Genomic DNA, 12,591 nt, shown 5'->3' on the forward strand with positions numbered 1-12,591 from the left:
GTTAATGAAGTGAGATATGCTGTTAATAAGGTTGTTAATGAGCAATAATCCCCTTTTTAATAGGCAACTCTCAATTGCCGAGCAAAACACTCACCACAACCTCCGGAACTTAGTTAAAATATACAGCAAGTTGTTCCTGAAATCAAGATAGGCCTTGTTGGCTTTCTCACACGATTCTGACGCGTTTCCCTTTGTAGCCCATGGTATTCAGACTTGTATAAGATTTCACCCACAGTTGAATAAAAATATAGGCATTGATAGAAACTTTCATTCAAAGGAAAATTTGAAGAGGTGCAGCACTATATGGTAGAGAACACTGGACATTTGTGTAATAATATGTAAAAGTGTGAATTGTGAACTTATCGAGACTGTGTGTATCTTCCTGAAACTGACACTGTAAATGAAGAAGGCAATTGAACATTAGAAAGTGATAAAGATAATTGAATCCTCATACTAAAGATTTTCTTACCATATTACATAGAATAGAATGGATTATTAATATTTTTAAAATTTCTTTTAAATGAAAATAATAAAAATTGCAAATTTTAACATTTTGAATAACTGATTTAGTTTTCTGAAGTATTAGGCAAACTCATCTCATTAAAATAGAATATTAAAAGGGCTATTACGATCTTTTAATTGATATACTTTTTAATCTAAGATTTGATTTGGATTATTTTTTCATAGTTGTGTAGAAACTACCTACGTTTTGGTTGTCAGGATCCTAGGTGAATTGTATCTTGGGGCATAATTGTCCAGAATATTTGACTAATCTACCTCAGACCTCAAAGGTAGTTTGTAGGAAGTATAAAACTTAAACACTACTGTTTTTTTAAAACTATAATGTGAAGTTGGTTACAAGAATGCTGCTGAGGCAGAGCAAAGTATGATATCTTCTGCAACTTTCTGTGGTTGACTTTACCTTTTTGAGCCAGGTGTCAAAAATGGACTTTTTCCATGCATGGACAGGACATCATTTCATGTTAACATCTCCTATTCCATTGAAGCTGCAACTTGAGGGCACCTGTATCCCTGGAGTTATTCTAACAATTTTTGCCACTACAAAAATCTGCAGTTCCGCATCAATATATTTCTTTGTGCAAACAGTAAAATGTCTACCAATGTTGCTGGATCTTTGCTGAGAAAATGACAGCAAATGTTTAGCACCATAGACATAGAAAATTATGCAAATTAATTGATAGATCAATCATTGAAACAGGCTTCTTTGAATTAATTTTGTACTTTATTATTTAAGCTTGTCCTAAAAAGAATTGTTTCAATATTCCATGTTTCAGGAGCAGTAGATGTAGCACATCGCAGTCCAATTGCATGTTGGTTCAGTGGTATGCTTTGCTGCTTTGGTGGAGCAATTCTGGCATCTGTGCTTCTAGGTGAACCTCCCATTGAACCTTTCACAAACAACAGAAATATAATACTGGCTTCCGTAATTTGGTAAGTGTGGAAAGTAAATATATAATGACTGTTAGTGGCTCATTTTAAAAATAAGGAGACCATTTAGTTATCTCATCTGTGCAGTCTAGCTGAAAGAATTACCCTTTAATCCCTAATACCATTTATGTTGTGTTTAGATATTAGTCCATTGCCTTATTTTTAACGATGAATTTTACATCCATTGCAGTTACTGAGAGACTCTTCATATCCTGATATCCCTGCATTATTTAATTCTCCTAATCCCTGCCTTCATTCCTTTATTTATAAGTTTATGCCCTCTAGTTACCAAAACACCAATTGGTATTAATAGACTTTAATGTAGTAAATCTTCAATACATGCATAATTGCAAATAACAGTTTGGGATTTCCTCTTGGATTTCTCTATTTTCTGGTGGTGTCTTTGTGAACTCTGTTATCCTCATGGCCTTGACATTCTCAGTAACTTATTGTTTCTATATATTTGAAATCAAGCCTAAGTACTGATTTGTAGGATTGATATATCTTTGTTTTGCATTCTGCACACCCATTTATGAATCCTCGGAACCAATAAGCTTTTTTTTTAAAAAAATTATTAACTTGTCTTTAAAGTATTTATGTAATTAAAACTTAGAGTTGAAGAACAGAGAAATTGAAGTTCTACAATATTTGGTGTATGCAAGTTGATGACCACCCCCCCCCACCCCCACCATGGCTTTGCACATGTTAAGATCTTATGTGAGAAATTTGGATGTTTGCATGTTTTCTTATGTATTATAAGTGCACTTTGAGCAGCGAAATAGCGTTCGAAGCATTGTGCACACTTTCTAGAGCAAATAATTATGGGTTTCATATTTATGAGAGTATTAGTGCACAGGAACAGCTGTCCAAAATATGCAAGACAGACAGATCATGCTAACAGCAGTTCCATTTTGGAGCTCAAAGTTCCAGCTAATAGTGCCCTTAATCTCCAATTGCTAACGCATTTTTAGCAGAGGAACGGACCACCTAATCCTTCACTCACACTACTTTGAAGGATCAGAAACTACTTGCAGATTAGCTGCTGGTTGATTTTCTTCCAACTGTTACTTAGATTTTACAAGTGTTTGCTGCTCTCTGCAGTTATTTTAAGATGTGCAAGTCTACATACAGTGAAGTGACAAATCCTGAAGAATTTTTGTTGCTATCAAGGTTTCTGCACAAATCAGCTCCTTCCATATATGGATGCATTAGGCAGTAATTCCCTTTGGAATGCAGCATAACCTAGAAAGTAGAAATTACTTGGCCTTACTGACAAGTCTGTTCACTCTCCTGTGCCCATAAATTCTGTGTTTCCTGTGCTCATTTTGAAATTTACATTTTTCAAGATTACTGGGGTTGAAAACATGGTCCCTCACTACAGCTGGTCCACTGCCAAGCAACACTCAACTTTTCCTATAATGTTACTCTCTTGTTTCTTTTCAAACACAGCTGAGCCACTCCCGCATACATCCAACTGTACTTTTTTTTTGGGAAGGTGAAGAAGTTGGAGAATAAATAAAGGCTGTTTGAAGGATACGTGGTTGGATAGTTGCACCTCCAACAACACTCAAGATTGACAATCTCTGGGAAAAAGCAGTATGATGATTGGCACCCGACCATTACCTTCATGTTCACTCCCTTCACCAGTGACACACTGGCAGCCGTGTGTACCATCTACAAGTTGCATTGTAGCAACTTACCCCAGGCTGATTTGACAGTTCCCTCCAAATCTGTGACCTCTAATCTCTACAATAAGATGGACAAGGGTAGCAAATGCATAGGAACACCACCAACTCTAAGTTCCTCCCAAATGACATGCCACCTTTACTTGGAACTATATCACTGTTTCTTCATTGTTACTGGATCAAAATCCTGGAATTCTCTTCCTAATAGCATTGCGGTTTTACCTACACCACATGGATTGCAGTGGTCCAGGTACAGAGCTCACTCCCTCCTTCTGCAGTGCACTTGGGGGCGGGGGGGAATGCTGATTTGGAGTAAATGCTGGCTTAGCCAGCAACGTTCATGATCCAAGAACAAATTTTAAGAATAAAAATGGTTGGAAGGAGAAGTCAAGCACTTCTTTTTGTGAACCCTCTTCTTTGTGGTAATAAGGAAACTGCCTAGATTAATTTCCTTGAAACCTACTTTTTCATTTTCATCAATTCCTTTATTAAATGATAATGTTATTATGTGACTGCCACTTTGTGTATTTGTATTTAATTTTTTTGGGAGTTTTTTTTTATACAGTACAAATACCAAACAGATTGTATGAAGCTAGCTCATGCCCGAAAACGTTGATTCTCCTGCTCCTTGGATGCTGCCTGACCTGCTGCGCTTTTCCAGCAACACATTTTCAGCTCTGATCTCCAGCATCTGCAGTCCTCATTTTCTCCTGTATGAAGCTAGTACATGTAATACAGAATGAAGTCCTTAATAACAGTGAGCCATGGTCTTCATAGATTATGTACTTAAGTACAGAGGTTGCAATAAGGGGTCAATGTGTCACATCCAATGAGTTGAGCATGCCATCTGAAGAGTCTCTACATCACTTTCAAGACAACATGGCTTTGTCCAGGCATTCAAAGTAGTAGATATGAGCTCACTATACTATTGTTTCTTGGTTCCTTGATGTTTTCTCTAGTCTGCGGATTTTATTTACAAACCCAATTTACATTTATAAACTAAGATAAGACTCATTACAAATTCTAATCATTTGACACAATGAATAAGAAATTGGACAGTTTTACTAATGTTATTAACATACCAGATGAATTTATGCATGGTTGATAATTTCTACTCATGTTTGTCATGCCTTTCCACACATGATCACACGATTACTGGAAAATTCAAATGGATGAATCTTCTCTCAGCCCTCTCCTACCCATTATGCTATTGTCAGTGTAGATGTTTCCCATGCAACTGCTTTTGGCCTCATTAGTGAATTTTCAGGTGTAACTTCCCTGCTTTTATTTCATTTTTAACCTTGCTTTTGCTTCTTCTTTGCCTCCCAGTGGTTGTTGATCATGTTGGACTAATCATCCTGCAGCTGGCTGAAGCGATTGTCGATGACCAAGCCGAAAATCTCCTGCGTGGCAGCCGTACAGCTGACCAGGATTGCGGCTACGTGACTTTGAAATACTGATTCCCTCTCTTTCATACTTGCTGCTCCTCCAGTTGTAGCTTCCCTCTTGGGAGGAGCAGGAGAGAGAGAACCTCTGAAGAATGTGAAGCCAGGAACTTGGTAGAGTCGGTCTGTAATTAGAGGAGTTTATCCTCGTTTTGCTTTCTCAATGATCCTCTGGTCACAGGTCTTCATTTTATCTTTCTTTTTATGCTTGTATTATCAATTGTTCAACACCATTTGGCCTTCAGAGGAGTAATATTGAAAGCTAATGTGAGCGGGATGACTTTTCTCAACATTTTGAATTTTTCTGGCCCATCTTTGATTTTTCGCAGGGTTTTTCTTTCCTTATTGGACCTCTTGAGGGTAAATTTGCCTTCTTGAACCTCAGAAGAACAATAAAGGGGATGTGCTTCAGTAAGGATTCAGAGATTCGTATAGTGCAGAAAAGGCTCTTTGACTAATCAAGTCTGTATTGACATAACTACCACTAATCCCAATTTCCTTAACATTCAAGGATATGGAACTAGTTATGATATTTGAAGTACTCATCCAATTTAAAAAAAAAATGTTGCAAGGTTTCCAGGCCCCACTATCTTCCCAGGCAGTGCATTCCAGATTCCCACAACCGGCTGATATTTTTCCCAAATTTCCTCTGAATTTCCTGCCCCCTAAACTATGCCCTCTCGTGATTGACCCCTCAACCAAGGGAAACAGCTGCTCTCTATTCGCCCTGTCCATACCCCCCATACACCTGAATCGTGTCCCTCTTCCGTCTTCTCTACTCTAAAGAAAACAGTCCACACCTATCTAGTCTCTCATTATAGGTCAATTTCTCCAACACAGGCAACATCCTGGTGAACCTCCTATGTAACCCTTCTAGTGCTATTACATCCTTGTTGCAGTGAGGTGACCAGATCTGCATACAGTACTCAGTGCTGTACCTGACCAATGCTCTGTATAACTCCAATGTTACCTCCTTGTTCTTACACTGTATGCCACGGCAGATGAAAACAAGTGTCCCATATGCTGCCTTAACTGTCCTGTTCACATGATCTGCTGACTTCAGGGATCTGTGAATAATTACCCCAAAATCCCTCTGTTCCTCTAAGGTATCTAATGCCCTGCCATTCATTAAATACTTCCACATCTTGTTTCTTCAAAGTGTATTACCTCGCACTTCTCAGGATTAAAAACTATCTGCCTTTGTCTGCCCATTTGATCAACCTATCTATATCTTCCTGTAGCATACAAGCACCTTCACTACTAACCACTCTGCCAATCTTGGTGACATCTGCAAATTTGCTTAACATTCCCTCTGCATTGTCATCCATATCATTTATGTATATAACAAACGATAAGGGTTCCAGTACTGATCCTTGTGGTACACCAGTCATTCAAACAGCCTTCTACCACATTATTAAGCCAAGTTTCCCTCAATTTCATGTGCTTTAATCTTCTCAATCAGTCTTCCATGTAGGACCTTGTCAAAAGCTTTGCTAAAAAAAAAAGAAACTACATCAAATGTACTTTATCCACACACTTAATCACATTTTCAAAGATTTCTAACAGATTTGCTGGCTTGACCTCCCTCTGACAAAGTCATGCTGACCATCACTAATTAACCCATGCCTTTTCATGTTGATATTGATTCGCTCCTTCAGAATTTTCTTCAGTAGTTTCCCTAACACTGCTGTTAGACTCACCTGTCTTCAATTTCCTGGTTCAACCTTACCACCCCTCTTAAAAAGTGGAACCTAATTAGCCATCCTCTAGTCCTCTGGCACTTTCCCCTGCGGCCAGAGAGGAGTTAAAAATTTGTGTCAGAGCCCTGGCAATTTTCTGCCTCACCTCCCACAGCAGCCTGGGATGCAATTCATTCGGACCAGGGATTTGCCTATTTTTAAGCCTGACAGAGCCTCCCCATTTCCTACTGTGCTAAACTGTGCAAGTTTCTCATAGTCTCTTTTCCTGAATTGCATACCTACGTTCTCCTTTTCCACAGTGAAGAGCGAAGAGAAGAATTCATTGAACCCCCTACAACATCCTGTAGCTTCAAGAATCCTTTGATTCCTAATGGGATATCCTTGCTGAAATCTGCCAACTGCTGTGTCTATGACTGCAGTTTCTGAGATGGGCAAGAGTCTGTTGCCAGTGATGGAAAGTGAACATGGCAATAAACTTTTATGAATCTGGTTTCTTCTAGGCTGAGGCCTAAGATATTTGTGATGTCTAACCATTTATCAAGACCAAAGAGAAGAATTTGTTCAACATCGTACCAATATCCTGTGGCTTCACGCACCCTTTGAATAGAGAGCTTATTTGGAAAGTTTTGTCTCAGACATGCAGAAAATCTGCAACTCTAAGGCTGCAGCATGGTTGGTGGTGAACTGATACTTTAAGTGGAAGATCAAACTGCAGACTGTATCATCTCTGTATTAATGGTCAAGACTTAGGAGCTAAGAGGCATCAGCCAGGGCACTAATGGCATTAGGGATGTGAGATGAATGCTGTCTTGAGAGAGGATAGCAAGTTTGTGCTTCATGGAGCCACTGACATGACCAAGTAATTCAAGTAATCTCTGAGGGAAGATTGCTATGACAACCTACAGCACCAGAGACCCGGGTTCAATTCCCGCCTCAGGCGACTGACTGTGTGGAGTTTGCACATTCTCCCCGTGTCTGCGTGGGTTTCCTCCGGGTGCTCCGGTTTCCTCCCACAGTCACAAAGATGTGCAGGTTAGGTGAATTGGCCATACTAAATTGCCCGTAGTGTTAGGTAAGGGGTAAATGTAGGGGAATGGGTGGGTTGCGCTTCGGCGGGTCGGTGTGGACTTGTTGGGCCGAAGGGCCTGTTTCCACACTGTAATGTAATGTAATCTAATCTTTTATATGCTATAATCCACAACCTCTATGGCAACCAGCTGAGTATGCATTAAGCAAGTTGACTTTTTGTAAGAGAAATCTGAGCTTCACTGCATCGCTCAACTTTGATAATGTAGCAGATTCCATTGAAGCATAAGCAGCAAGCATCCAACTACTATTTATTGACCCAACCATGATTCGATGTGCTAATAGCAATGGACACCACTTGCTGAAAAAGAAAGGGCCCTCTGCAGACCCATGTGCTCATTTGATATTGTACTCTCCGTTCTCTGTGACATTGACCATAGGCTTTCTGGCAGGCTTCCCAGTGCATATTTTCTTATGCATACTCATTAATGTTCTTCTGTAGGCTGCATGTTGAAATTCCCATTTGAACTGTCTCATTCCGAGCTGACACCTTCCTCATGTGATCCTGGCTTCTTCCCCCAGCACACCTTAAGCCTGATGCTTCTTTATGTGAGGATCCTGTGTTCATGATGCATGTGTGACACACAATATACACTATCAGTATGTGAGGTGGTTGCTGTGACTATGAAATTGAGGATCAGTGTTCCTTCTTCACTGTCACCTTGGTGTTTCTTCAATGCTTTGTCAAGAAGCAGTTGTTTGATATCTGAAAGGAAAGACAGTAGGTTGTGCGAGGAGGGTTTAGAAGTGAGAGGCAAATGCTTAAATCATCTGTGGCTTGTAAAGAAGTAGTGAGTGCAGGATAAGGGAAAGAGGATTAAGTATGAGAATACTGTTATCTTCAATAGTTTCAACCTCGCAGCTGGCCATGACCCAAGCAACAGATACCCCAGTACAGGCCAGCACCTTTTTCACTGAGGTTTGGACATTCAGCTACTCATTTCATTGGGTGTTGTCACCTTGCCTTGCAAGGGAAAAGCAAATGTGTTGGTGACGGTGATGTGGCTCTCATGGTTGAATAGTTGGTAGTCCATGTGCAATCTTTGAGATGTGGGTTTGAAACGGAAAATACTTATGTATGTACAGTCTTTCCTCCATTTCCGTAAATTCTCCAATCGTAAATTCACTTATTCATGCCAAAAAGTAAGTAACCAATTATTCAAAATCCACGAGCAAAGCTCACCTATTCGCAACTGTTTTGCTTGCACGGCAATTTCGCTCTCCAATCTGTTACGGTAAGCAGCTCTTCCCTATAAACCTCCATGAACAAGGGCATAGATGCTTGGGAGGATGAACAGATTGAAGACATCTGCCAGAGGGAGGTGAAGGATGAGTGTGTATCATTGGGGGAAGAGTGGCTGGAAGTGAGCCACGTCTGCTGCACCCAATAACTACCCATAACCTACCCAACAATGCCTGGCCACATGATGGAGAACTTCTTGCCTTTATCAGTGAGTTATGATATACTGGAATTGTTTTTAATATTTTATTTTATTAATGTTAACTTTTATTTCAGATGTTTAAGTGTTTACTATCTTAACCCAAAGAAAACACCAAAAATAATAGATGGAAAGTAATAATCTTGAGTTCTGGGAAGCTAACCCTATTTTTCCCATAAGTGATTAAGCTCCACACTCATGAATTCATCTTTCAAGGGGGTTTTCAGGAACAGAACCCTTGCAGATATGGAGGAATGACTGCATAAAATGTTTTGAGGTAGTATGTATTCTCTATCATGTATCATCTGTCAGTCCTTCTCAAAATGTAACAGCTCTTAGCGATCACATTTTACAGAATTACCTGCTGCACCTACCAAGCTGTTCAAGTTCACTATATTTATCTTTACCATGCTCTATTTTTATGGCAATTGCAAGTTTTTTTTATATTGTATAATGTACTTAAGTCCATAAAGTATCATCACATCACTATCATTTTCAGTCATCTGGCCAACTTCCAAAGCATTTGCATTTTAATACTGCACACCTTGAAGGGCTTTTGCCCGAAATGTCAATTTTCCTGCTCCTCGGATGCAGCCTGACCTGCTGTGCTTTTCCAGCACCACACTCTCAACTCTGCTCTCCAGCCTCTGCAGTCCTCTCTTCCACCTTTCACATTGTCAGCAGGCATCTCAGACAAACTTTTTTTTCTCAAAACCTCCAGTGGAAGTTTACTACTGATATCTTCCTAGATCCAATTGTAAACAGGATTTTGTGATTTGAGACACTTCCAGAAGTGGTCTAAGCATCTGGAGCTGACTCTCACTAGGAATTATTCAGACCTCTGGTACAGCCTCTATATTTTAAGGATGACAAAAAAAGTTATTGTCATAGCCACTTCTTCTTTCTTTTTGGGTACATAGACATAGAATTTGTTTATTTTTTGTTTATTCTCAGCGTTTCTTGGTGGGTATCTTCAACATTCTAAAAAGGAAGAAGGTAGTGATTGTTCACCAAAGGTCATCACTGCAAGAGTTCTTCAGAATAGAGTCTAAGGTCCAAATTTATTAGCGATCTTCCTTCGACTATTAGGTCCTAAGTGGGAATATTTTCAATTCTTCAGATACTGAAACAGCCAGTGTTCTTATGGAGCAAGATCTGGAAAACTTCCAGGCTTGGGCTGGTAAGCAGCAAGTGAAAATTATGCAGGCAATAACCATCTCCAACAAGAGATAATGTAACCAGCGTCTCTTGGTGGTCAGAGGCATTTGGATCACTGAATCCCCATTATTAACATTGAGGGCTTACCATTGACCAGAAACTGAACTGGACTGGCCATAAAATACTGTAATTACAAGAGCAGGGACCAGGCTAGGAAATTTGAAATGAGCAAGTCACCTCTGGTCTCCCCAGTGACATTCCACCACCTACAGCACAATTCAGGAGTGTGATTAAAATACTCTCCATTTGCTTGTAGTGGTGTAACTTCAACAATACTTGAGCATGACACAATCCAGGGAAAGGTTGCTTGATTGGCATCACAGCCACAACCTTCAGTATTCATTCCTTTCAGCACAAGATGTACTCCAGTAGCAGATCAAGACTCCTCCAACAGCATTTTACAAACCTGTGGCCTTTGCCACGAGAATGGCCCAATCAGCAGATGCATCACCTCCTGCAAGAACCCTCCAAGTCACACGCCATCCTGGCTGAACTATATTGCTTTTCCTTCATTATGGCTGGGTCAAAATTAGCTGCGCACTGGTGTCTCTACCCTCTAAGATTGTAACAGTTCAAGTAGACAGCTCATAACCACCATTTCCAGGATAATTGGAATGAGTAATGAATACTGGCCCAGCCATTGATGTCCATGTCCAAAGACGAATAATTTTTAAAAATCACTTTTGAGGAGTGGGAATTAGCTGAGATCACACAGGACACTGTAATTTTTTAAGAGATGATTTCCCATTTTCTTTAACTTTATGCTTGACAGCCATAATTTAAAGTATTTGTATAATTCCTATTTGGATTGAGGTTTTTTTTAAACCAAATAACATTGATTGCTCTGATAAAGACGTTGGTTTATGATCATTTATAAATTCTAGCAGTCATCCTTTCACCTGAAAAATCTAGGTGTATTCCAGAATGCTTGATTTCAGTTTTTATGAAACTATAGTTAAGCAGAAAATGAAACAATTTTTCTGCATTGCTCATGAACTTGCGATGGGGAAAATGACTAGTCTTTGAGTCAGAGTTGGGTTCAATGACAGAGTTTATTGCACAAGGAAATACCGGATCTCCGGGGAGAGAGAGCCACCAACAGCACAGTGGTCAGCTGCGATTTTTCTCTCAACCCAGTGCACATCACAAAATACTTTTATACATCTTGTGATACAATAGGTCAGGGATGAGATTATTGTCTTTGTAGTATTGTTTTGTTTATGGTAATCATTGCAGAATTATTGATATTTTCGATACAGTCATTGTCAGTTCCAGTGCAGCCTTTATTAATTTTAGCGCGGTTGTTGTTAGCTTCAGTGCAGACATTGTCAGTTTCAATGTCTGCACGGAAGTCCATTGCTCTAGTAATGGGCGCTAATGATTAGGATGATTACTGCAGCCCTGGCTATTAGCACTTTGTATTGAGTCTGTATCAAGCTGTTAGCATTTCTATAAAAGATGTTGGCTGGACCCAGACATCTCGGTGTGCAGTGTACTCGTGTGTATTCTCTCCCCCATCCCCGCCCCCACCTTAAACTAATCAATCAGATTGTGAATGCATTGTGCTGGCATTTTGGTGGCTCCAGGCAGAGTCTGTATTTGCTCTGCTGTCTCTCTTCATATTGTAGTCTGGCGACCATCTTATGTGTCAAGTGGCCAACTGATGGCTCAGCGACCATCTTGTGTGTCCATGTGCCTAGTGTTAGCCTGTCCCATGCCATCTCCCACTTCAAACTGAATCGAGGAGCTCCATAACATTGACTATCTGGTGAGATAACTGACCAGTACAGACAGAAAAGACCCAAGTTGGGTTGCTACTCAGTGTGCTTGGCGGAAATGTATGTAGCTCTTTTGATGGAGGAGAACATTTCAGATAACCTAGACTAATTCATGAATGTGTATTTGGCCCGGGTCTTAAAAGATGACCAGTGCTTATGGGTCATTACTCCAGCAAGGGTGATGCTTTAAGGAGCGGAGGTGAGACAAAAATATTGAGTCAAATTACTCTTGTAAAAATGTAATTTTGCTTGAATTTTGCAATTTAAAAAGAAAATTCATTGTGAATTTATACATTGCATTGGGGGAGGTGAGAAAAACTCCAGTCCTCATCTTTACATTTTTAACATTTTTTAGGTATTTGATATTCTACTGTCCATATGACAAGTTCTACAAATGCTGCAATTTTTTACCATCTAAGTTATTTATTGCTGGTATGAAAGAAGTGACAAGAGCCCGCAAAATTGTTGCAGGTGTAATGGATGCACACAGCCGCTATAGAAATGGCTGGCTTGCAGTGATTGCTGTTGGATGGGCAAAAGGTACGTAGTGTTTTCATTCTTGGCAAGTTTGAACTTTTGTTTGTTAGTAAGTTAACATTGTGGTGACCTTTCAATTGGCACCAGTGGTCTTCTGTCCTCTGATAGAAATCAGGAGGACTACTGGATGACATTAGTTTTCTTTTAATTAATTACCATGGTGAAATCGCCACTGTCACTTTATGTTATCTCTTTGTGAAAATCAGTACAGTGTATTTCCAATAAGTTTTTTTTTATGGTATGTTTCCAGTTTA

The 12,591-nt window shown here is 39.7% G+C and overlaps 1 protein-coding gene across 1 annotated transcript in view; it reads left to right on the forward strand.

The window, feature by feature from the left end:
• LOC122563416 (trimeric intracellular cation channel type B-A-like) overlaps positions 1-12,591 on the forward strand; it is a 44,268-nt gene that overhangs the window by 25,022 nt on the left and 6,655 nt on the right. The window contains exons 2-3 of the mRNA XM_043717160.1: positions 1,296-1,452; positions 12,156-12,340. Coding sequence (XP_043573095.1) covers positions 1,296-1,452; positions 12,156-12,340 — 342 coding nt within the window. The remainder of the gene's footprint in view (positions 1-1,295; positions 1,453-12,155; positions 12,341-12,591) is intronic.

The sequence above is a fragment of the Chiloscyllium plagiosum genome, chromosome 2, assembly GCF_004010195.1.
Source record: "Chiloscyllium plagiosum isolate BGI_BamShark_2017 chromosome 2, ASM401019v2, whole genome shotgun sequence".
Classification (NCBI taxonomy): domain Eukaryota; kingdom Metazoa; phylum Chordata; class Chondrichthyes; order Orectolobiformes; family Hemiscylliidae; genus Chiloscyllium; species Chiloscyllium plagiosum.